Source organism: Solanum stenotomum, chromosome 4 (assembly GCF_019186545.1).
Source record: "Solanum stenotomum isolate F172 chromosome 4, ASM1918654v1, whole genome shotgun sequence".
Classification (NCBI taxonomy): domain Eukaryota; kingdom Viridiplantae; phylum Streptophyta; class Magnoliopsida; order Solanales; family Solanaceae; genus Solanum; species Solanum stenotomum.
In genome coordinates, this window is record NC_064285.1 from 5,980,116 (window position 1) to 6,005,887 (window position 25,772).

General features: G+C 32.1%; 2 protein-coding genes across 4 annotated transcripts; both read right to left on the bottom strand.

Annotated features, from left to right (window-relative positions):
* Positions 1–2,486: 2,486 nt before the first annotated feature.
* LOC125863164 (SPX domain-containing membrane protein At4g22990-like) lies at positions 2,487–13,722 on the bottom strand. 3 transcript variants are annotated; one of them, XM_049543328.1, is made up of 11 exons: positions 13,704–13,722; positions 13,234–13,324; positions 12,741–12,861; positions 11,835–12,146; positions 11,396–11,500; positions 10,806–11,260; positions 9,747–10,051; positions 4,362–4,540; positions 4,093–4,283; positions 3,624–3,757; positions 2,487–3,084 (listed from the first exon to the last, which is right to left on the bottom strand). In XM_049543328.1, the coding sequence occupies exons 2-11, from the start codon at positions 13,284–13,286 to the stop codon at positions 2,846–2,848; spliced, it is 2,094 nt and encodes a 697-aa protein (XP_049399285.1). In that variant the 5' UTR covers positions 13,287–13,324; positions 13,704–13,722; the 3' UTR covers positions 2,487–2,845. The 3 variants fall into 3 exon arrangements, with proteins under 3 accessions (XP_049399285.1, XP_049399287.1, XP_049399284.1); XM_049543330.1 differs by lacking the exon at positions 13,704–13,722 and having other exon boundaries at positions 4,362–4,537; positions 13,234–13,460; XM_049543327.1 differs by lacking the exon at positions 13,704–13,722 and having other exon boundaries at positions 13,234–13,460.
* A 5,667-nt stretch (positions 13,723–19,389) lies between these two features.
* Positions 19,390–20,040, bottom strand: LOC125862833 (dehydration-responsive element-binding protein 1E-like). The gene has a single exon (XM_049542955.1). It carries the CDS (start codon positions 20,029–20,031, stop codon positions 19,408–19,410), a length of 624 nt encoding a protein of 207 aa, XP_049398912.1. The 5' UTR covers positions 20,032–20,040; the 3' UTR covers positions 19,390–19,407.
* Positions 20,041–25,772: the final 5,732 nt, after the last annotated feature.

The following is a 25,772-nucleotide window of genomic DNA, read 5'->3' on the forward strand; positions in this document are numbered from 1 at the left end:
ACTTAGAAAACGTTTTGTATTTCTATTTTAATTCCATTGTTGACTTGGCAAATAAGAGTAAAACCACTTTACTTTTTAATATTATTTTTTTTGAAAATAATATTTCCTTCACAATTTGAATGAGATAATAAACCCTGTTGAGTGTTGATTGAATTGAGATTATAATAATATCGATTGTCCAAATAAATTGAATTGTTGCACATAGTTAGAAAAGATTAAAAAAAATGATCTTCAATTAATATGAACTATAACACATACTCTCTTAAATAATTATATTTGTAAGAGCATTATATAAAATAAATAAATTTTATACCTCTTTTGGATCCGCAAAGCTAGTCATATGACAAATTTATTTTAGGATAATAATGTAGAGAGCTTAGAAATCAACAAATTAAATTATGAGAGATGTCACATTCATTTTTTACGTAAAAATAATAAGAAAAAGCTCAAAATAGTTCCTTGTCTTTGAGTTAAGACCAAAGTCATCCTTGAGTTTTCACATGGAGTACTAATAGTCTCTCGTGTTTGCAATATTAGTACACTTTTGGTCCTCCCGCAAACTTTTGCCTATTTTTTAACATTTTGATTTATCCACAATTTATATATGGAATGTTTAATCGTCTTCTTATATATTTAGTAGAAATAATAATTCCATGTGAGAGAAAGTGATAAGAAGAACATCTTGTTTTGTTTAGTAGAAATATTACTACAATTCATCATGTTGATTTCACGTGCAATAGTACATTTTTTTTTCTTAAAACGCCATATATCAAAATGTTCTTAGTTTAGCTGCAATAATATTTCTACTGAACAAACTAGAGGTGTACATAACTATTTAGTTGAATGAAAGGTTTTATAGTTTTGGGGCAAAAAAAATACTCTTCTCTTGTAGCCCTTTAAAAAGGATCAAGATACAAAATTAGAAATATTATCCAAGTTTATATCATACCAATATTCCAATTAACTAAGCATCCATCGCAAAGAATATATCAATAAAATAATATAATAACATTATTATTTAATTCCCATATTACAATAATTTGGAGCAAAATTAACCACTAGAAAGAAGATTTGCAACAAAAATAACAACAATGTCACTAAATTTCTGAATATCATCATTCTCCTTAGTAATATTAGAAACATATCCAAGCGTTACTTCAAACGCAGTTTCACAATTAAAAGCATCTTGCTCAACAATAAACACCGCGGTATTTAAGTTTTCGTATTGGCCCATCTTCAAAAATATTGTTCCGCGTTACCCAAAATTCTAACGGCCCCATCGTAATAAGTTGTGCACAAGTTATATATCCTTTCTAGATTTGGATCGTTCGTTTAGTTCAAGAGCAAATTGATCTTTGTAGTTGGGGCTGAGGCGTTTGTTGCAGCTAAATTGATAGATGTTTGTGTTAAATCATGAAGATTTTGATGAAAATAGTCATGTAAAATGGACAAACAAAAGCTTGGATTTGGCACATATGTTGGATACAAGGTTACTTGTACTTTGAATCGCGAGAAAAACACATACAACACATAAAATCAGTAATGAACGTATAGAAGAAGAAGATGTTGATGTCATTTTTTTGTTCTTTTGATGTATATGGACATTATAAAAGAATTTTCAACTATTTAAGTCATTCAAAAAATAATTATAATTTACTCTCCATACTTAGTAAAATTAGTAACATGATAGTGCAATAAATTTTTTAACAATTATGTCCTCTAAAAATTGTTAGAAGTTATAGTAAGTAAAATTGATAAACAAAACAAGGCATACAATCTACTATAATAGGTAAATAGTAGAGTATTTGATAGCAGGTAAAATAGCTTAAAAATTGGTATTTATAAATTAAATAAATATTAGTAGGAGATTTTAGTTAATGCATAAATACGCTCTTTAACTTGGCTTTATTTGGCATTTACACCCTTCAACTTTGAGTTTGTACAAGTGGACACTTAAACTTGAACAAATAAACACATTCATCCTACGTGACGTCCTAATGATAATTTTGTCTCCTATGTGGCATCCTACATGTATTATGACGTATGTGTTTACTTGTTCAATTTTATACCAGTAGGACGCCACATAGGAGACAAAATTGTCATGTAGGACACTACGTAGAATGCATTTGTCTATTTCTTTAATTTTATATAAGTTTAAGTGTCTATTTGTGCACACTCAAAGTTGGAGGGCATAGATGTCGGTTGAAGCCAAGTTAAATGGCATATTTATGTATTATTGCTACTAAAAGTTTGTATTTGCGGCAACAACAATCGCCGCAAATAAATAGTCTCTGCAAATATACATAAACTTTGTAGACTTACATTTTCCTTTATTGTGTTTCAATTATCACATTTTTTTGTTGCTATTTTTTTTTAGGCTCTACACACCTTTCCTTATTAGTTGATACGTTGTTTTCATTGTTTTATTTATTTTGTTACACTTGTACTGAAAGTCTTTTCAAAATTGTCTCTCTGTCTCTACGAGGTAAGGGTAAAGACTGTACTCAATATATGCTCCACCCCCATAGACTTTTGAGGGTATGTTGTTTTTGTATGCTTACATTTTCTATGTGAGAAACAGCCAAGCTTTAATAAACCAGCACCAAAGTTGAGGTAAAGAAATACATTAACTTGTGAGAATTTACAACTACTCATAAAAAAACAATCAAAAGTACATCGAACTTGGTATTCAAATTCTGAAACCGCCTCTATGTACACTCCTCCCCTCCTGTTGGTGGAAAGTTAAAATCCCATAGGTAGCATGCCCTTCAATTTCCTCCTTTTCCTTCCCCGTATGCGTATGGAAAAAAAGAAAGGTGTAACAAGCAAATCATCCAAGAGTGCATCAGTAAAGAGAATTGTAGGTACGGCATGTTGCAAAAATGGATGTAATGCATATCAGAAGTGAAGGGAGAAGAGTAACGTTCAAGAGCTTGCTCTGCCCTAAATATCCAGCCAGAGTTATAGTTACATCAGCAATCACCCGAGCAATTGTGCCAGCTTCTGTGGATAAGAGACCCCCGTTGTAGGTTCCCCGAGAAAGCCTTGATGACATTACTCGAGAGAGAAGAGATAAATTTACACCTGGAGTCATCAGCCAAATCATAGAGATGTTAATTAGAATGGAAATGAAAAAAAACCAACAAAATATCACACCTTCCTAAATGTTGTTAATGTCAAAGGGGTTAGCCGTTTTTGTCTGATAACGAGAAATCCCCGAGGATCAGGGATGCATGGTTCGAAACTTAGTGAATAATGGGTCCGCTCCTCTTCCCTTCTTTGCTTATAAGACAAGTTTTTGTCCTATGACAAGATAGGCATTAGCAAATAATAAACTCCAAACATAAATATCTTGTCTCAGTTAGCTAGAGATTAGGATGCAATATATCTATCTTACTACCACGGAAGTTGTGTTATAAATGGCCATGATACCGTCCACTGCATCAATTTTACGCACCAAATTAGCAAATGACAAGTCCAAGCTTACTAGTTCAAGGGTAATCAGAGGTTCTGTTCAACTACACTATTCTTTTATATCATCATGATAGGTTCTACTTCTATTGAGAATTAAGAACCAACTATGTTTCTCAAGGAGGAAAATAAACGGAAAATAGAGATCACACCTTCTAATACTTCAGCAGATACAAACATTAGGAGGCCTGAGCAGACATATTGCGGTACTGAATACGGGATGATAGCTTGAAAGCTCATGAGTATACCAAGACAAACCATGATTTCAGATGCCAGCAAAATTTGCCTGCAGAGAGGATAAACTTATCTTCATATTCTGATCGCAAACATTCAACATGATAGAGCATAAATTCCAATGCCAAACACTCAACATGATAGAGCATAAATTCGGATGCCAAACACTCAACATGATAGAATTAAGTAATCCTTCTAAAATGTCAAATACCATCGACAAACAACATACATTGCAAGCAAATTACTGCATCTATTGTATTTTCAGAATAGTTTCCATCAGTTAGCACTAAGCAATGACAAATTTGTATATAGGCAAATAGTCATGTTTATAGTATCCCCTCTAGAAAATAAGCTTCGAAACAATATTCTTGTTACAAAATAAATTACCTGTCCTCAAAGATGTTACTTATGTAGCTCCCGACAAGAATATTTACTGGAAGAACAGTAAGGCCCAGACAAGCAAGGAAAATAGCGACAGTGCTCGTTGACCAGCTAAAGTAATATGTTGTGACGACACTAGATTCTGAAAGTAAAACCTCCATAGCATATTTCAGCATAAAATAGATTAGTAATTGAACCTGCATCAAAGAGTTACAATAATGGTCATTGGTTAGTATAATTCTTAATAGCACAAGTAAAAATGGTGCTCCACATACCTTCACAGAAGGAGTCAGCAATCTATATGCTTCTACTATGGAGTTGGCTGGACGACGAGACTCCTCTTGAGCTTCTTCACTGCCATCACCTTCTTGGTCACCTTCAATGTCTTGTTCATCACCCACTGATTTTAATAGTAATGGTTGCACAACACCCCTTTCAAGGGCATCATTTTCTGCTGGGATAAAAAGATTTAATATCAAACACATTTAAAGAGAACTCTTATTTTACCACCCCATAGACAACTTGTAATTTCGGAATTTCCAAATAATCTGTTGAAATTTGCTTTCAGTTACTGCACTAGTTTTTTAGCATAATAAGTTGCTTATGTTTAGGATGAATCTACTTTTTTGAATTTTAAATTTCTATTAGGTTGTTTTAGTTTGTTGAGATATTTTAGTTTTCTGATTTTTGATATGCAAATTATGTTTTCAAATCGCTTATTTAAAGCCCTCCTATGCTTAATAAAACTATCATCAAGGGACATTGTCAATCAATACTTTCAACCTTTTTTGCTGCACCATCTTTTAAAAAATCAACAATTCTATCAATCTTTCATTGCTCTTAATGGACCAGTGAGTTCATTTAAGACGTACTTTCAACCACATTTAGCCATACCTATTTTACACCCATTTTTAACCGTGCTTATTGTTAATACAAGGCTAATATCAACCAATACCATTTTCAACCATGGAAAACAGTAATTTCTCTTAAAATTCCCACAAATTTTCACTGATGGAAACTATCAAATATGGTATGTGAAAATGAATAATGTTTTAAACCTATGAGTTATGGAAGAATTATTCGTACAAACACTCCTTGCAAATCCTATAATTGTCCATCTTAAAGCATTTTCAATAAAGCTTTCAGACAAAACTAGATTATTGATGATGGTTTTTAAGCACAAAACTAAAAGAAGAAGAGAAAGATCAATATTAAAGAAAATTGTAAGTTCAAAAACAGTAGAACGAATTCGGCACCAACTGCCAAAGCAGAAATTGAGGATGAAGAATTTTTAAAAAAACTTGCAGTAACTAAGGCAAAGGAAAAGTGTTGAAATTTGCTTTCAGTTACAACAACAATTTTTTTAGCATAATAAGTTGCTTAGTTTAGGATGAATATACTTTTTAAAATTTCTATTAGGCTATTTTGGTCAACCGTTTTTGGATACTTTGACCAAAATCAACGGAGAAATTCAGGACAAATATAATGATGACTGTAATCAAAACAAAATCTAAGATGAATTTGAATAAAATGGAGCACCTTGTATATAAAAATTTCTATGCAAGTCTTTTTTCTTACATCACCTTCTGGATTCTCCTCCTGATCAATATTTTTTTCCCGTAATACCTTGTAAGCTTTATACATAATGTCTCATAATTTTGGCAAATAACTCTATTTTTTTTATATTTTAATTAATTTTAGCCGAATTCCTACAATGTATCCCTACTTGGATTTGTACCCCTAAATTTAAAATTTAGATCATAAAGGACATGACCTCTAGATCTGCACTTGCATCACACACCGCACCCAATTCCGAGAACCATAGGTATTACCTTGTTGAGATATTTTAGCTTTTATGAATTTTTGTTATGCAAATATTATGAAGACAATGTTTTCAAATTAGCTATTTAAAATCCTCCTACGCTTAATAAAATCATTGAGAGACATTTTCAATCAATATTTCAACCTTTTTGTTGCACCATCTTTCAAAAACCAACATAATATACTCAAAATGAAGAGTGAAAATACATGTTTTTATCATTTTTATTGAATATGTTCAATAAATATGGAAATTTATAGTTAGTAACATTTTAGAATCGAATATCAGGGAAGGAGGTTTCATTTTTATTATATCATTACATTTACTGTGTTCACTTTGTACTCCTACATCATTACTAATTTCCTTTTATAAGGTAAAAGAGATTAGTAGTAATATTGTAAGAGGTTGTTTGGTATGGGGGATGGGATAGATAAAGTTATTCCATGGATTGGGATATCCCATGGGATTAATTCTGCTACCATATATATGTGATAACGTATCCCATTATTGTAGTACAAATAATTTCGAGACTAACTAATTCCCCTAACCAAATGCAAGATGAAATAGCCTTGCATTTTATCCTGCGGTTATTATCCTTATTATCCTTTATACCAAATGACCCCTAATAGTACAAAACTTCAATAGAGATAATAACTAAACATGTGTGATTGGAGATCCCATGAAGTAGGCTCACATGGGTAATCACAAGTCGATATTAACATTGAATCACTAAAAGAGTGTTTGATTGGTACAAGTTAATGGATGAGTTTATAAGTCTTAATGAATTCATAATCCTCAAGGATGGCCTATTTAAAGCAGTATATGTTAACACATATTGGGTTAAATTCATACCATATTTGGATTAATTTCATGTTCCTTTGGAGTGCACAATTAAATAAGTACATTTTATTAAATTGAAAGTCCATTTCATCTTGAGACCGAAATTCATGTCATTTGTCAAGTGGCATGGCATCTCAATCAAATTCAAGGCAAGCAAGATGATGTCACATGTTCAAATGATGTGGCAATTCCACTCAAATTCAAGAAGCAATCAAAGTCGTCAAGTGTTCAAAATGACATATCTTGACCAATCACAAGAAATCTTATCACATAGCATTTGTGATAAGTTTGATGACTTACATGAACCAATCAGAATAAGATAATAAAGTTCATTTACACTTATACTGCCTAAAACTATAATGAGGGGTTACATCTTTCTATGGACATTCAGCAAACATCAACATCAACTATACAGTTCTATAAATGAGTGGTCAATGAAATTCTGGTCGGAGATCAACCTAAAATAATGTCCCACATTCCTAGAGATCAAACATCTTTCTAAATGGTCCAAATCATCCTGCAATTCGAAAAATATGAATGAAGTCCCTTAAATCACAAAGAGAATATCGAGAGAACAATAGAATTGTACTCACAAAATTCATCAATAAAAATTATTTTATTGTAGTTAATTTTCAGCATTCGGGCACTCCCAGTTCGACCAATTCTACTCTTTATCCTATGAATCAAAACTTGCAATCTTCAGAATCAATTGTTATAATGGCCTTTAAAAAGAACAACGATGATTCATGTAACATCTACATTGCCACTTTTTTTTACACAACTTCGATCGTCCAATGACTCTCAACATAGTCAAATCTGGCGACTTGACTCTTTGAAGAAAAGCATATCTTGTTCTAAGATTATGACCTTTGGGAGCAACATCTATTTTTTCCCATTAGACGAAGTCTATCAAATTGGCTCCACCTTTCCGATCAAGGATTTGCCAAATAGTTACATGGTGCTTCACCTTCCACCTTCATTGCGGCGTTGGTTGAGAGTCAATTGTCTTGGTGAGGGGTTGAACATCAACTTTTTCTTACGGTGTAAGATTGTGACTCGACTCTCTAAGGATGTAGAGATCTAACTTGCTCACAAGTTGTTGAATTTAAAGATTTTTATCTTTAATAGATTTCTTCAAGGCCTCAATGTTTTGCATCATCACAACAAGTTCTTCGTCGACGTTGATTGCATTAGTCATCAAGGCATTGACTTTTGTTGAGATAGATGAATCCACCAAATCTTTGAAGTCCTTGAAGTTGTAGCAGTTTGAGAGACTTCATCTGATGGGGAAAAGTGAATGTTGACCCTAGAGGTTATAACCTTAGTACGAGAGTTGTTTATCTCTATTGTTTTCAAAGAGACCAAGTTCCCCGATCTATCCATGCCACTAGATTTGAATATGTTGTGGGTTATTGGACCATTGCAGTTACGTTCAGTAAATGCGGCAACATAAATATTGTTACATGAATCATTGTTGTTCTCTTTAAAGGTCATTACAATGATTGATTTTGATTGCAAGCATAGATTCACAGGATTTGGAGCAAAATTGGTCCCACTTAGCATACCAAAATTTGATCGCAACGAGTTTTCTAATACTAAATTAACTGCAACCAGAAATGACTAAAAGATAAAAGTAATTTTTATTGATGAATCTTGTGAGTAACCGAGTATAATTTTGTTGTTCTCTTGATTCTTCTCTCCAAAACTTCTCCATGATTTGAGAGCCTTCAGTAGTATATTTCTTGAATTGCATGATGATTTGAACCTCTCAGAAATGTGTTCAATCTCCGAAAATGTCGGACAACACTTCTTTGTTTTTAGGTTGATATTGAAGCGGAACTTCATTGACCACTACTTTGAAGAATTGTGTAGTTGATGTTGATGTTTTTTCTAATGCTTGTTGAATGTCTCTAGAAAGTTATGTACGCCCCTATTTAAACTTGTAGGGAGAAAGTAGCTCAAGTGTAAGTGAACTCTCTTGCCTTATTCTGATTGGTTCATGTGAGTCATCAAACTTATCACAAATATTATGTGATAAGGTTGTTTGTGATTGGCCAAGGCATGTCATTTTGGACACTTGGAGTCTTTGGATAGCTTCTTGAATTTGACTGGGATTGCCACATCATTTGAACATGTGGCATCATCATAATCTTGAATTTGACTAGGACTAGGATACTATGTCACTTGACACATGGCATGAATTTGGGCCTCAAGATGAAATGGACCTTGGACTTGAATTTAATAAAAGAGACTTATTTAATTGTCCCGTCAAAATTAGCTATTCAACCCAAGTGAACATGGATTTAATCCAAATTTTGAATGAATTTAACTCAATTAAATTTATGTGTCTACATTACAAACTTGACGAATGCACCTATATGAGAGTGAAATGAGGCCACTCTTATCTTTGACTTACAATAAGAACTACTGATTCATAGAAATTTTATATATCATCAATAATATTGTGATAAAATTTTATCCATCTTAGATTCTTAGTTTGGTTCATAATCCAAAAGTCACCAAACCTATAGCATTTAGACCATAAAAGATCCAGCAAGTTTTGCCCTTTTATTCCTCACTCTTTTGTTCTTAAAATCATTTGAAATATGTGGGGAGTTGCTTTCAATTATAGAACAATATTTCAAAAGATTTCATTGGCTACTTATAAGGTTGATCACACATGCCATAGTGAGTGACACGTGTCATGTTACCTGACGTGCAACATGACATGTGCCATGTCCTAATAGAAGATGGCTCATCTTGTGACAAGTTTTATGTTGCCTGACTTGCAACATGACATGTGTCACATCCTCGGGAATATCCACTATTTTTATAAGTAAAGTTATTTATTGAAGTTGTACCAAGAAGATACAGAGAAGATAACAGGACATACCTGCAGCTCTCACCACAAACATACTACCTCATTTCCCCATCTATGCATTTTTGGAATTAAGACCACAAGAACATCATTAATAATAATAAAGAAAAAAGTTGAACATACCAGCATTGGATTTCTGAGGAACATTGTTTACTTCATCTTTCTCTTGAGCAGGTTCTCTAAAAGAGATCCACAACCATATCAAATAGATTAACCATGCAAAAGCCATAACCCAACCAGGCAAAGTATCTTGATTGAAAGTCAACTTGTAAATCTTAAAATTTGTCTGAAGTAACCCCGCAAGTGCAGGACCACATGCCATTCCTAGTGCACTAGCACTTACAAAACCTGCTGAAGCCTGCATTCGGATTCTAAGTGGCACACAGTCACTGATGTAACGTCGGTTCACTGCTCTGGCGGAACCCAAACTGCAATTCAAGAGACAGAAAACCCCCATCTTGTTAAGTATTTAGTCAAGTGCAAAATGCTTTTTGAGTATCACAATAACCAACCAAAAAGCAGACAATAATGGCACTGAATTATGTAAAAAGATGATAAAGCAGATGATGCTACTAAAATCACATTACAACAACAACGTACCCAGTGTAATCCCATAAGTGGATCTGAAGAGAATACACTGAACACAAACCTTACCCCTACCTTGAGAGGTGGAGAGGTTGTTTCCGTAGAACCTTGGCTCAAGGAAAAGCATATGAAAGCAGATCAAAAAAAATTTAACAAAAGTGAAGAAATCATGGTAAAGCATTCTGAAAAAAGAGCAGTAAATACAACAAAATAGTGCGATAATCGAAGTAAAAGAGACAGTAATTGATAGAAATCAAAAGACGAAAAACTATGGGAGAAATACAAGGACTACTAGTATGGAAGAATAAGGGAGACGAGGCTCTACTATTTACTGATCTTCTACCCTAATATGTGTCCTCCAACACTTTTGCTTCTTTATAGAGAGACATAAAGTTAACTATAGCCCAACTTTTGCATCAAAAATTGCAGAATATATCAACAAGTTTGGCTGGACACACATGCGATCCTAGAAGGGAATAAAAGTAAGACCCAAAAAACTGTAATGAAAAAAATATTTGAAGTAATTGTAATGGAAGTTGAATGCATGCAAACTTGCACAGATGTATTTGCAAAAAGAGGGGGTGGAGAGAGAGTTACCCGCAAAATATACGACCGATAAGAAGAATCGGTATTGATTTGAGATCATAGGCCAATGCATACATCACATTCCCCACAAAAAGAACTATACTGCTAAATACCAGAGGTCGAAAGTAAGACCTGTTTGACCAGGCACTGAAATAAACAGAAGAAAAGACCTGTGCAACAGCCATGGCTCCAATCACAATTCCACAAACTGTTGCAGCAGCACCAAGACTCATAGAATAATCATCGGCTGTTGGAACAACGATATATGTATTGATCATATAAAGGAATGTATTTGCCAGGTTCAAGAGGAGTGACATAAAATGGTATCTCTGATCATCAACATGCTCCTCAACAAGAGTAGGTAACTCTTCTAGCATGATAAGTGAACGTTGGACCGAAAAGTTAAGGAAGTTAGTTGAATAACTTAATCTATCAATAGCTGCTTCCATTGAGTCAACTACGGGATCCTGCAAAATGGCTTTACACCAGCTAAGAATATAGTAGAGCATAACCAGAAATTTGAAAAACTTGCTAGCCAGAAAAGATAATGTTACAAAACCTAAACAAATACCTAAAAGTTATCTAAAGGAAGAAGGCGAAACCTGAAGTGGAAGAGCAGGCTGATCATAAATTGACAAGTAGCTTCCCTCACGGTCCTGAAGGTCTGCAAGATTACGAGATATTGCTCCAACAACTGCCCCTAATCCCTGCAATTATCACTGCTGGTCAGTGACACGCTACTGACACAAACAACTTACTTTAGGCCAAAGAGAGCTATCAAATTGTTAAGGCAATCCACATTTTCTCATTCATGTATAAAATAATTACTACTACTACACTTTACTCTAGATTTTTTTTCTATGAATTATGTTTTAATAACTAGAAACAATATAACTGAATCAACTGTGATATTGTTTTCAGTTAAAACATAATTCATAAAAAAGAATCTAGACTAAAGTGTACTAGTAGTAATTATTATATAGTAGCAACAGAAGCTTTATTATTAGAGGAAGACACTAGCAATTGAGTTTAGCATATTACCACATTGTTGAAGACTTGCTGAAGTTGGGAATATGGATGATTTGCCCGGGTTTTGACATAGTAATCAGTGAATTTATAGCCAAAACGTTTGTCAAATTTCTTAAGGATCTTCCGCAATCCAATGGCATTTATTTCAACAAAAAAGAGAAGCTTTAAAAGATCACGCCCCACATTTCTATAAGCTTCTCGTAGCTCAGTTACTTTGGATATATCAGGTTGTTCTTGAAGAGAATCTTGCTGTTCATTGAGTTGAGATATCCGGCTTGCAAATACCCCTTGTTGTTCCAGCAAAAATAGAACAACTTTTTCAATCTGCAATGTTACAAAGCCAAAAAAAAGAGCTCGTATACATCAATACTTATCAATGTACCAGGAAAACTCTTTCCTACAAGAAGAATCCTTCCGATCAACCACTAAATGCCTAGATACTACAAGCAATTAGATAAAATCAGACTAAGTCGAAGGACAACCGTTGCTCCAAATCCCTATCCAAAATTCTACAACAACAACATACCCAGTGAAATCCCACAAGTGGGGTTTGGGGAGGGTAGAGTGTACCCAGACCTTACCCCTACCTCGTGGAGGTAGAGAGAGGTAGAAAGGTTGTTTCTGAAGGAAACTCAGCTCAATGTAGCAAATCAAAGTAGTTATGAAAAGGACAAACGACAGTGAAGAAAACATAGCAACTAATAAGAAAAGCAGTGCAAAGTATTCAGGAAAGGAACATTAACAAAATTCTACTCAAGTGAAACAACTGATGTAAAAGCTAGAAGCAAAAACTAAATGTGGCAGTAGAGATCATCAATTGAACCATGATTCTCAACATGATTCAACTCCCCAAATAGTAATAGTGTCAAACAGTTTAGGACCGAGGGAGTAGTAGGTATGTACGTAACAAATCCATACCTCCTTGTCCAGCATCCTTGAGAAATCCTTAAGTACATATCGCTGATTGAGTGCTCCAGCCTGGATTTGATCCGCGTATTCCTTAACCTTCTTCTTCATTACTTTGTAATTGATATAGTATCTGACAGTCCAAAATAATCCTTATTAATCAACATAAAACACCAGCTCGGTGCACTAAGCTCCCGCTATGTGCAGGGTCCGAGGAAGGACTGGACCACAAGGGTCATTTAGTATGAGAAATCAATTTTTTTTTGTCTGATTTCTGCTCAATCACTTTGCTTCATATAAATTGAAGGAAGTTAACTCATATCTCTTTTATTAGCACAAAACAGTTTCAAATGCCCTTGGACACTTTATACTAAATTCCTTTTCTTAATTTGAGATCCTTATATAACCATAAACTTCAAATTTTAGATTCGCCTCTATTGAGCAACATTAATTTCCAACAAGTTGAAATAAAAAGAAAGGATACAAAGAACATTGGAGTACATACCCTTGCCATTCTTGAATTTGTCTTTCCTTCAACTTCTTCCCAAACGCAACCATTTTTCACTCTAGTTATCCCAAATCACAACTGAGATAAACTGCAAATCAAACAAATCCCAATTATCATATGATCTAGCAGAACACTATTAACACAAACAACAACTAAAATAATTAATAGAGACGTGTTGGATTTTTGGGTTGACTTATCATTACAAAATAGTAGAGCCAAATTACATAAAAAAAAAAAAAAATTATTAATACAGTCTCAAAAGCTTTGTTGATAGAGTGACTAACAATAATGCACACATTTTCTCAAATTATTTTTATAATCAACTAGATTAGTTAAATTTCACATGATCATTTTCCTAAATAAAGTCACTACATTTATAATTACTGTCACTCTAACTCTGCCAAAAATAAAGCCCTAAAATGATTTTTACCCATATCTAGAAACTTTTAGCAGAAGAAAACACCTACACAGATGGCAGAAACAGCAATAGATACACCCATTAATGCTAGAACTCTGATTACAGATCTGAAAACTCCACTTGTCTTTGCTCTTTTTTTTTTTTTTGTTGGGTTTTTGGTGTATGGTATCCACATTGAAGTCCGATTAATTTACAGTGTCGGCCCAAATGGGTAAGTACTCCATACCAAAGGATTTTTTTCATATCCAAGCTTAAATTCGAAAACTCTGATTAAGGAAAAGGAGCAACCCCAATCGTTGGGGCATGTTTGTTTGATGATTTTTTCCCTTTTTATTTTAACTATGGAGTAGAAGAAGATGGATCTTATACATCTTCAAATTTTTGAGACTCATTAAAAATCAGTAGTTAATAATACTATCTTCGTTTATTTTTAATTGTTCTAGTTTTTTTTTAGAGTCAAACAATAATAACTTTGATTAATATTTTACGATGTATTATTGATACACAAAAAAATTGAATTTATAGTACTTTTTGTATAATTTTTGAATATCTAAATTTGTTGTTTAAAATAATATCGAATTAATGTAATCTAATTTAACTTTGAAAATTAGTCAAATTGACTTTCAAAAAACGCAACATGACAATTAAAAATGGAAACAAGGAGTGCCTCAAAATCTCTAACTATTAAGGTTTTATTGATTTATTTAATGTTTAAATTAAGTAATCCCACTTGTGTTATCTAGAAAATAGGTCAAAAAAGAGTATTTATGTGACGATGTTTTATATTTATTTTTAAAAGAGGAACTTTCACACATAGACATTCAAAAATAGCTTAATTACTCTCCATAGCTATAGTTTGATAATTACAACTCGTAGCTACATGTCATAAGGAGGAGAGAGGTGAGTGAGAGAGGAGAAAGGCGAGCGAGAGAGGGCAAAGAGTGGGAGAGAGATGAATTGTATATGTATATCGATTAGATAATTATATATTATACATATGTATTTGTATATATGGCAAGCGAGATTGGGAGAGGGAGGAGAGAAACGAGCGAGATTGGGAGAGGGAGGAGAAAAGCGAGCAAGATTGGGAGAGTAAGGAGAAAAGCGAGCGAGAGAGGGCACAGAGTGGGAGAGAGATGAATTATATATGTATATCAGTTAGATAATTATATATTATACATATGTATTTGTATATATGGCAAGCGAGATTGGGAGAGGGAGGAGAGAGGCAAGCGAGATTGGGAGAGGGAGGAGAGAAGCGAGCAAGATTGGGAGAGTAAGGAGAAAAGCGAGCGAGAGAGGGCACAAAGTGGGAGAGAGATGAATTATATATGTATATCAGTTAGATAATTATATATTATACATATGTATTTGTATATATGGCAAGCGAGATTGGGAGAGGGAGGAGAGAGGCAAGCGAGATTGGGAGAGGGAGGAGAGAAGCGAGCAAGATTGGGAGAGTAAGGAGAAAAGCGAGCGAGAGAGGGCACAGAGTGGGAGAGAGGTGAATTGTATATGTATATCGGTTAGATAATTGTATATTATACATATGCATTTGTATATATGGCAAGCGAGATTGGGAGAGGGAGGAGAGACGCGAATGAGAGAGGGCAGAGAGTGGGAGAGAGGTGAATTGTATATGTATATCGGTTAGATAATTGTATATTATACATATGTATTTGTATATTCTGGCGAATTATACAAATACAAACGTGGCTAATCATACAAACTCGAAGTCAGCCCACGTAATTAATGTATAATGTTAGTCGCGAGTGGTAATTATAGCAAACTATAGCTATGATGAGTAATTAAGTAGTACAAGTTTGGTTAACCGCGTAATTTTCCCTTTTTAAAGTACTATTTAGTTTTTGTTTTTATCTTTCTAGTAGACTTTAATTAAAAAGACATGTCATAACTTATAACCCCCACAACATTAATTTTAAGTATATTTTATTAGTTAAATTATTATTATTTTTGGAAAATAACTTCACTTCATTTTATTTATAAAAAAAAGTGAGGTTTGACCAAAATGTTGCTGCATTTTGATTTTTAGGCTGAAAAATATGACATTTCTAGATGGTATTGAAAGATAAGTACTTGTTGCTACGGCTGCAACACTTGAGGCAGATTTCAGGCTAAGATGGGCAGATTACAGGTAGAATCCCTGTTACTATCATTATCCATTGCATGCACTTTATGATAACCTATTCACTGTGCAGTAGCTTACAGACCACACAAAAAATGTAAATTGCACTAAACAAGTCATATACGATGAGTTGATCATGACTTAATAGCCGTATCATTTATTGTTTGTTTAATGTATAGAAATTACAATCATATCCATGTATTAGCTTTTATGTATGAGCCTTTACACATTTAATGTATATAGGTCATGTTAACATATCATTTTAAATATGTTTAATGTATATAAAAATACAAATATCTATGTTTTAGCTTCTGTGTATGTATCTTTACGTATTTAATGTATATATTTTTAGGTTTAATGTATTATATAATTTTTGATATCATAATCTCTAGGATACATCTCTATTTCCTTTTTTCAGATACATCATTTTCATTAATTAGTGTATCATTTGCAATGTATATAAGACAATCAAGGAATGTATCCGAAAGCAATGAAAAATTCAAAATTTTTGTAATTAGAAAAACTTTCGGAATAGGATGTAATTAGCCTCAAATGCATGAGATTTGGTAAGTTTCCCTAAAAAAAATACATGGATTGAATATATTGATAACCTTTTAAAACCTGGGTTAAACACCATACTATTGTCTACTCGAAAATTTGGCCAAATAAATTACCCCATTTATTTTAATTTGATTAAACACGAAATTTAAGAAAGTAAACACAATTTTTAACGATCTTAAATTAAAAATATGTGTAATTGATGTACTAAAATATTCTTTAGTGTTATCATCTTAAACATATGCCAATAAAATACTAGAATTTGAATTGGTACAAAACTACCCTTCATGCACCTTTCGGTCCTAAAATACCCAAGGCGTTCACTTTCTGGCTCAAAAATATCCTCGATGTTAATATTTTGGCTAATATCTGCCCTTATTTTCAATAGTCCCTTAAAGTAAAATTATTAAATATTTATTTATTGTGTTGCCTAATGTGATTGGTCCAAATTAAAACCCTTCCCAAATAAATAACAAAAACCATATTTTTAAAATTTTATTTTTTTATAAAACCACATATGATTCATATTTTGACCTGATACACTTGAAAATAATATTGAAAAAATAATTAATTTCATGATATCTTCCCGTTGGCCTATTTTTAATCAACCCCCAATTTATTATAACGCAACTCATAAATGGGGATTCAACTAAAATTCATACTTACCCTGACTGATTGTCCATCTAAAATTTTTTATTATTTTATTAATATAAAATTTTCTATCAATTATCCAAATGTCGTGTTCATTTTCTCCTTTTATTCATTTTTTTAATCTCTTATTCTTAATTAGGATATCCGGAACTCAAATTTGAAATAAACTCACATGTTTATATTCTTTTAATTTGTATTGTTGTCATGGTGGAATTGGGGTGGAGATAGGAAAAATGATTATTTTTATTCTTTTATTTTGTATTTTGGGTACACACAAAAGAACTAATTATTTCTATATGAACGTCATCGTTATTTCCTCCTTTTCTATATGAACGTCATCGTTATTTCCTCCTTTTCTATATGAACGTCATCATTATTTCCTCCCTTTTTCTCTCTTGTTCGTCATAAATTGAAAAATAAAATAAAATGGTGGACAAGATCCAAATATAAAAAATGGAAGAGATAGGAAGTGGGGGGGAGGGGGGGGGGGTGTAGAGAACCTATTTTTTATTTTTAATTTACTATGAAATTCAAAATTAAATCAATCATGTGAGTTCATATATTAAGTAATTTCAAATTATTTTAACGGAAAATGGCCTAAAATGCCCTTAAACTATGAGATTTGGTACAATATTGTCCTACATCCACTTTATGAGTATGATCCGTTAGACATAAGAGTATTTTTTGAGCCAAAAGGTTGACGTTGAGAGTATTTGGGGGCCCAAAGGTGGATGAAGAATATTTTTGTATCAATTCAAACAGCTGATGGACATTTTAAGCCCTTCTCCATATTAAAAATAAGATGTTAATTTTCTAAACAAACCAGAAAAAAAAACAAGATAAATATATTGCAACATATGAAATATAAATTTGATTGCAAAAATGGAAAGTTGACATTGGTCGGTATGTTGGTACTACAAGCTTACCATACTAATCTACCTTAATTTAGTCTAACCTTAAATTTGTTTTGTTCAAAATTAGAAACAAGACAAAATAAGAATCATTTTTTTGTCATTATATTATGTACCACGTGAATAAACTGTCTAGATTACCAAACTAATCTTCCTTGATTTAGTCTAACCTTAAAAATTGTTTTGTTCAAAATTAGTAACAAGACAAAATAAGAATCATTTTTTTTGTCATCATATTATGTACCACGTGAATAAACTGTCTTAAATCACTGTATATATAGTACTTAGACACAGTCAATTAAGCTTATTTGGCACCTTTAGCACACCTATCACCTTACCAACGAACAAGTCAATAACTAATTTATGTAACTAATAGGAGTGAGTTGCTCGAATTTTCTGAGTTGCTTGAATTTTCTCTTCTCGTATTTTTGAATTCAGAAGTATCAGCTTAGTATCAAGAAATTATTTGATTTCGTATATCTATAATAGTGGCAATGGTATTTTTAAAATTTGCTTGACCATAAATAACCCCCTTTGATATTCTACGTGTACCCTTACGTGAACTAATACGTCCATTTCAATGTGAACTAATTTTTGGTATAGCTTTTGCCATATTTTATCATCTCACAAATATGAGTAAGAGATATATTGATATATCCATTTCATGTCAAAACAAATTCTTTATTTATACATCGACTTTTTTGGCAAGTTTGATTAGCCCTGTCTTTATTTATGTCTCGGATTGAAACAAATTACTATAATGCACCCCTCCTACATATTAGTCGACATTTTTCACAATTTTTTTAGACTAACTAGAGAGAAAAGTGTGTTATATAATTAATAGAAATTGATAGATGGAGTATATAAATATATGTACATATAAATATAATATTTAAATTTGACAAATCAAAGAGTTGTAAAAATTTTAAATTACTCGAATATAGAAAGTTTGAACCATGAATCTGTCTATGATCATAACAACTGGAAAAAGTAAGTGTACCAGAGAAAGTTGGATTCTGATAGCAAATGTACGTAGAGCACTACATATATTGATTCACGAGAACTTAATAATTTTACATAGACACTATATTTTTATTAAGAGATTCATTAGATATAATATAGAGACTTGATGTCATATTCTGATGGCATCTAACAACCTAACTACTAGAATATATTCCTCATGTCTTTCTAATAAATTTTTATTACAGGTAATACATAAATGATCTCCTAATATAGTCTCACTATTAAAGGTGTGTGGCTAGGTGAAATATCAAGATTATATATTAGAAAGTCATTCATGTATTATGCCTTTTTATTGTATCATACTTGAAATAACTCGTTAACGATGTGAGTTCTGAATTTTACAAATTTTGATTTTTAAGTTAGATAACGACTTTGAAAGCCGCAAACAAACCACTAAACCATTTACCATAGGTCCACTTTAACCTCGTATTACATTGTAGCTCCGCCCCAGATTGCATGTGAGATCAAATAGTATAATTCCACAAGGACACCTCAACATCACTTTCCACATGATCATCCCAATTGAAATGACTCCCAAATAAACATGGATTTGGTGAAAACAAACTTTCTTCTTCCATATTTGCAACCCATTCCTCTATCCCACATGAGTTACTATTATCATTTTCATCAACCACCATATTACAATCTACTACAATATTATTATTCTCTTGTGGTGCTACATCCCTCACCGGCTCGAACGCCTCAGCTGCTCTAGCAGCCGCTTGGCGTAGCTCTTTCGGGTCCTTAGATACCGGAACCTGTAAACGCCAAGCGGAGTCTGCGAAATTCAGTGTGGCTAACTCTCCTTTAAGCGCTAATGCAGCCACATCATGAGCACGTGCAGCCATTTCTGCGGTTTGATACGTACCTAGCCATATTCGCTTTTGTTTAGTGGGTTCGCGAATTTCGCAAACCCACTTGTTGTTGTCCCTCTTTCTCACTCCTCGAAACACCGGGTGACGTGTTTCCTTGAACTTCCTCCTCCCGGCCGCTCGCTTCTTCGGCTTGTTAGATGATACTAATAAAATACTTTCTTCATCCAAAGGTTCCGTTCTAATCGAAGAACATGAATTACTCGAATCATTCATCGTTGTTGAAGTTTCAGCTTCTAAATTTCGATTAATTGAATCCGATCGAAATATTATTTGTTCGTACGTTGTATATATTTTATAATAGTAGAATGTACTCGTTGAGTTTCATATATAGATTTTGGATTATGAAGAGAGAGGAAATTAAGGAACACGTATTCATAGAAAATGCTGTGAAAAGAACTGGAGAGAAAATGTGGGGCCTGCTTGACTGTGTCAAATATTTTTTGAAACAAAATAAGTTATTGTTTAAATTTATTCGCCAAGATAATACTTTCTCCGTCCAATAATATTTATCTGCACACTTCTTTAAAACCATTTGAATATAATAAATACAATGTCTCGAAAAATGTAATAGGAAAATAAATATAATTAATGATAAGGGTAAATTAGGTATAATTATCCATTGATTTCATAAAGTGGACAAGAACTGTTGGACATCTCAAAATAGTATAATGGACAACTATTGTCGGATGAAGGGAATGAATTGTTTATGATATTTCATAAAACTAATATGAAGGTACAGTTAGTAGTGGAACCAAAACTTTTAATAAAGGGATTCAAAATCAGAAAAACTAGACACACTAAGTAGTCGAAGGGGGTTCGACATCTACTATATATATCTAAAAATTATTCTAATCGTATATAAATGATATAATTTTTCGCCGAAAGGGGTTCGAATTAACCCCCTAACTCTAATGTGGCTCCGCCACTGGGTACAATAACGTTTTAGATTCTTTTTTCCCTTCGTTTCATTTTATGTGACATTATTTAACTTGACATAATATTTAAGGAGAAAAATTAAAAAAATAAATTTGCAACGAACATAATGGTAGAATATTTGTGTCAGTATAAATTATTTCAGGATAATTTTTTTAAAAATTAAATTATTTTTAATTATAATAAGGTAATAATTTTTTAAAACAAATCCATGTAAAATATAGGACGGGGGGAGTAAATGAATTAAGAAAACGTTATTGGGTGTTTTAGCGCGTGTAAATATTTTTTGGACATTAGTAGTAAAAGAATGAGTCTTGTTGGATGAGACGGAAACCTCTTTCAAATTTGAGGAAAGCAAGGTTTAGTGCCTGGGTATTTTTTATTTTTTATTTATTATCTATCTTGTATTTGATATTTGTATTGGAGTCTGACTAAATTTAGATTCGTACAAAAAAGTCTCACATTAAGGAGTAAAGTGCTTCTCAACAAAGACAATTGCATACCCTCAAAACATCTAATTAAGAATAAAGAAGTACTTGCTACTCCATCACAGTATTTATCGATGATATACATGTATTTATTACACATAAGTAAACCTTCATGCACAAAAAAATACTCATCCATCTATTATTTTATATTTATTATTAAGTACTTCATTTATTTCAATTTAAATATATTAGTCCGAATTTTGAATTGTGTAGTCATATATTTATGATGTGTAGAGTCGTCAATATGGGCTAGGCTCGTTAGGTTGGTCTGGTCTAACGCGTAATTTGATAGGGATGGACTACGATTTTTGGAGCCAATTTAAGAAAATGACTTTTTAACTACATACATGTTGTAGACTTTATTGTATAATAAACTGCTGTAGATTTTATTAACTACATACATGTTGTAGACTTTATTGTATAATAATACGATCTTATTCCTAACACGAACAAATTAACCCACTTAATTATATATTCCTTTATGTTTCAAATATTCCACAAGAAGAAATTTTAATAAATATAAATAACAGTATTCAATTTATTATTTTCTTAAATCACCAATGGCTGATAAAATGTCACGATCCAAAACGAGTCGTGAGTGGCACCCACACTTAACCTCCTAAGTGGGCGAACCAAGGAACTTAAACCCCAACATATATCAATAATTCAACTCCGAATAACAATAAAATGTGGAAGATCAAAACTTGTTAAAGTAACCAATCAAATCAACCTCTAAAGTCTATTACACATTATCCCCAAAGCCTGAAAGTCATCACATCAAGGACATCTAATCTTAAAATACTAAGTTTAAGAGTATTAAAGACACCAAAATAAATGAATAAAATAGTTTATGTCCGAAAATTAAGGACATCATGCCATGACCAAGAGAATCCAACACGAGCTGGAATGAATAGCACACCCTGGAACCTGATGTGCTGGAGACTGGCCAGAGCTGAGGGCGAGTCGAAGTCACTGATACACTCGCTGCACTCCACAAAAAGAAAACAAAGAAAAACACAAGTAGGGCTCAGTACAGGCAACATGTACTGAGTAGATATCATCGGCCAACCCAAAATAGAAACTAATATGTAATGAATAATAGTATAAAATCAACTATGACACTTAGCAGGTGGCAAACAACAAACACATGAACCAGTGTCAACAACACTAAAGTAAGTACGTAATCAGTCAACAATTTCAAGATCACATATGAGGACTCATGCCTCCAAACCAAACTAATTTGGGAATTGAGTACATTAAGTTAATTCAATATCTTTTTCCTTTAATGTTACTGTGTCGGAACGTGACACTCCGATCCAATTATACTGTGTCGGAACGTGACACTTCGATTCAATAATACAGTGTCGGAATGTGACACTTTGATCCAATTATATCGTGTCGAAACGTGACACTCCAATCCAATAATACCGTGTTGGAATGTGACACTCCGATTCAATAATATCGTGTCGGAACGTGACACTCCGATCCAATAATATCATTAATTTATCATTTATTATCACCACTTTTCAATTAATTTACAATATTTCATCAGGCCTTCTTTATTCAAGGCATCACTTCGATAGAGGGGGTTTAAGATTATAAATTCCACGGTCTCAGGATTTCAGACCAATCACAAACCACACAACCAAGCTACACAATCACACAATCAAGTACATAGAGAACTTCGCAATACCATTCAATGCATATCAATCACTATTAATAGTCTATCTATCAAATAGAATAAATTATAACCTACCTCCACCGAAGAATCAAAGTCGAGCAAACTACTTCTCCAACGATTTTCCTTTCCTCAATGCCTCGAAACGTTTCCAATCTATCAAGTATACAATATTCGTAAACAAACAAGTTCATGGACATCCATCATGCTATACTTCTAGCCTAGATCCGCAAAAATCATCAAGCACAAATCTATATTCAAGTTTCTAATCTTGAGGTCATATAATATAGTACACGTAATATTTAATTACCTATACCAACATATCAATACTTGAGTGATAATGTGATAACCATAAGAAAATTCCATACCTAAAACCAAAGGCATAACCCGTAACTTCAACACTGAAATAACGGCTAAAGCCTTGACCGAAATTCCTAATTCATTTTACAATTCTAATTAACTCTTAATTGATCACCAAAAAATCATTAATTAGTCATTAACTTCCTTCATTTCTTATTGGTCATAATGTTTCAATTTTCAAATTGGCAATCACGGGTACAGAGAGGAATTTTCAATTCGCCTCTTTCCAATTAACATTATAATAATAATAATAATCTAATTCTAACCATAACATTAAATAATATAAATTCCCTACCCCAACCATTAACTATCCACCATTGTCCTAAATTTGACCCTCAACAGGTAAGTAATAATCCTAACAATAACAGAGTTACAGTGTAGCAACCGACCTTGGCAATTAAGTTTACAATTTCATCTCTTCTACCCACAATTTAATATAAATAATATTATCACTATATCCATGCAATTCATCAACATTGGCAATTGAAAATTTGCTTACCTGATGCCGCATAAAGTAATTTTCCACAAGTGAGTTTCTCTCGTCTCAAATCCTTATTTTTTTTATACACAATAATTACTCCCTAATTATTATATAAGACCAACTATAAATTTTAATGTTATTTTCTTTAATCACCAACTAAATAAATTATTAAAAGTACCCCATTAATTCTATAATTGTAGTTATGAATAGTCCAAAATGAAAAGTATTTTATGAAATAAAAATCTCTAATACTCAAAACGACCAAATGGGTCATTACATGAAATATATATGGTTATACACTATTTATATATAATTACATATTATTATTTATACATGATTATATATCTCTGATATATAGATATAATGATATATATATATAGATTAAGAAGTATACCAAATCAAACATGAAAGAATAAAATGAAAAGAGTAATTGATTTGTTGTGATATTGATGTTTCATTCGCGAGACGAAAAATAAAAAACAAAAACTATATCTCTTTAAATGTGAAATGTACTAGAAATTGTAATCAAATACTCCTATTTTATTTGTATACTATTTCTTGTCTTTGATTATTCTTATGCACACAAAAAAAATGTGTTTATTCATTTTTGTTACGTCTTTTGGGAGTATATACAAATTTAATCATATGACGTTTCGTAGGGCCTTTAGCTAATTTAAAATTGACAAATCAATAGCCTCCCCTCAAATCATTATCAATGACAGAGTCAATGGAGGGCTTTTAAAAAAAAAGGATATTTGTGTATAATAGTAAGATGTTACTAGGGGTGTATAAAATCGAATTAACAATCGAATCAAACCATAAATTGAGTTAAATAAAAAAAAATCCGACTAGTGGTTTGGTTTGACTTGGTTTGGTATTGGAAAAAAAAATCCGACTATATTTGGGTTGGTTTGGTTTTAACTAAAAAAAAAAACCCAAGACAAACCAACCCGACATTATATATGTAATTTTAAAATTTTATTTTATACATAAAAACATTTACTTTGATATAATTTTAAAATATTTCTTATACTATTTCATAGTTTTTATCTTTTAATATATTAATTCAAGTTTAAAACTTAAAATTCGGAATGGTCCAATAAAAATTATAGTTCATAGATGTTGATAATTATAATAAAACTTAAATCAAAATCAAACTAATACTAATGAAAAAAGAAAATCAATTCAACACTAAGAATGACAATAATATTAAATATTTGTTCTTTAGTTTTACATTGGTTTAGACAATTTAAATACATAATCTAATTTTAATTTTCCTGAAATATTTAGTAATGTAACTAATACTTGTTAAACTTATTTTAGCATGATTTAGTACTTTTAAATTATGATCATTTTCATTATGACTTTGCAATATTTATTTTATATGATGATTTCATTATTATTTTTTATTGAATATTTTAGTGTCATCAGTGCTCATCTCATATTTTGTGTTATTTTCTTAAGAAACACCTTAGATAATTGTATTTTGGTTTGACTAAAGAAATATTTGGAGCACAAGTTAATTATATGTTTGTATGCAAACTTTACCAAAAAAATCCAAAAAATTGAAAAAATTCGAGGTTTATTAGTTTTGTTTGATTTATAAATCTAATAAAAATTCGACATAATGGTTTGGTTTGGTATTTGAAAAACCCGAACCAACCCGAGGTTGAAAAACCTGAAAAAATCCGAATTTTATTAGTTTGGTTTGGTTTATAAATTAAATTTTTTTACACAAATGGTTTGGTTTGATATTTGAAAAATCCGAACCAACCCGATCATGTACACTCCTAGATGTCACAATTGGTTATCAAAATTTAGAGGTGTGAAATGGACGGTTGAGTTAAATTTGAACCGGTTAAAATGATTAGAAGTGTCAAATGGATGGTTTGGTTGAATTTGAACATGTCAAAATGATTGAATTAATAAATAACGGGTTATTGACTCGCCTAAATGTTAGTTGCATTGAAATGAGTTGATCTGAAATGAGCTAAAATGTAGGTCATAATGTAAC

What these genes read in the sequence shown, in the direction of transcription:
- LOC125862833 (XM_049542955.1), bottom strand. Translation starts at nt 20,031, where the DNA reads ATGAATGATTCGAGTAATTCATGTTCTTCGATTAGAACGGAACCTTTG.
- LOC125863164 (XM_049543328.1), bottom strand. Translation starts at nt 13,286, where the DNA reads ATGGTTGCGTTTGGGAAGAAGTTGAAGGAAAGACAAATTCAAGAATGG. An exon ending in AGCAAGTCTTCAACAATGTG is followed by an intron (nt 11,501 to 11,834) that starts GTAATATGCTAA and finishes TGATAATTGCAG; the next exon opens with GGATTAGGGGCAGTTGTTGG. An exon ending in TGCTGACTCCTTCTGTGAAG is followed by an intron (nt 4,284 to 4,361) that starts GTATGTGGAGCA and finishes TCTTTGATGCAG; the next exon opens with GTTCAATTACTAATCTATTT.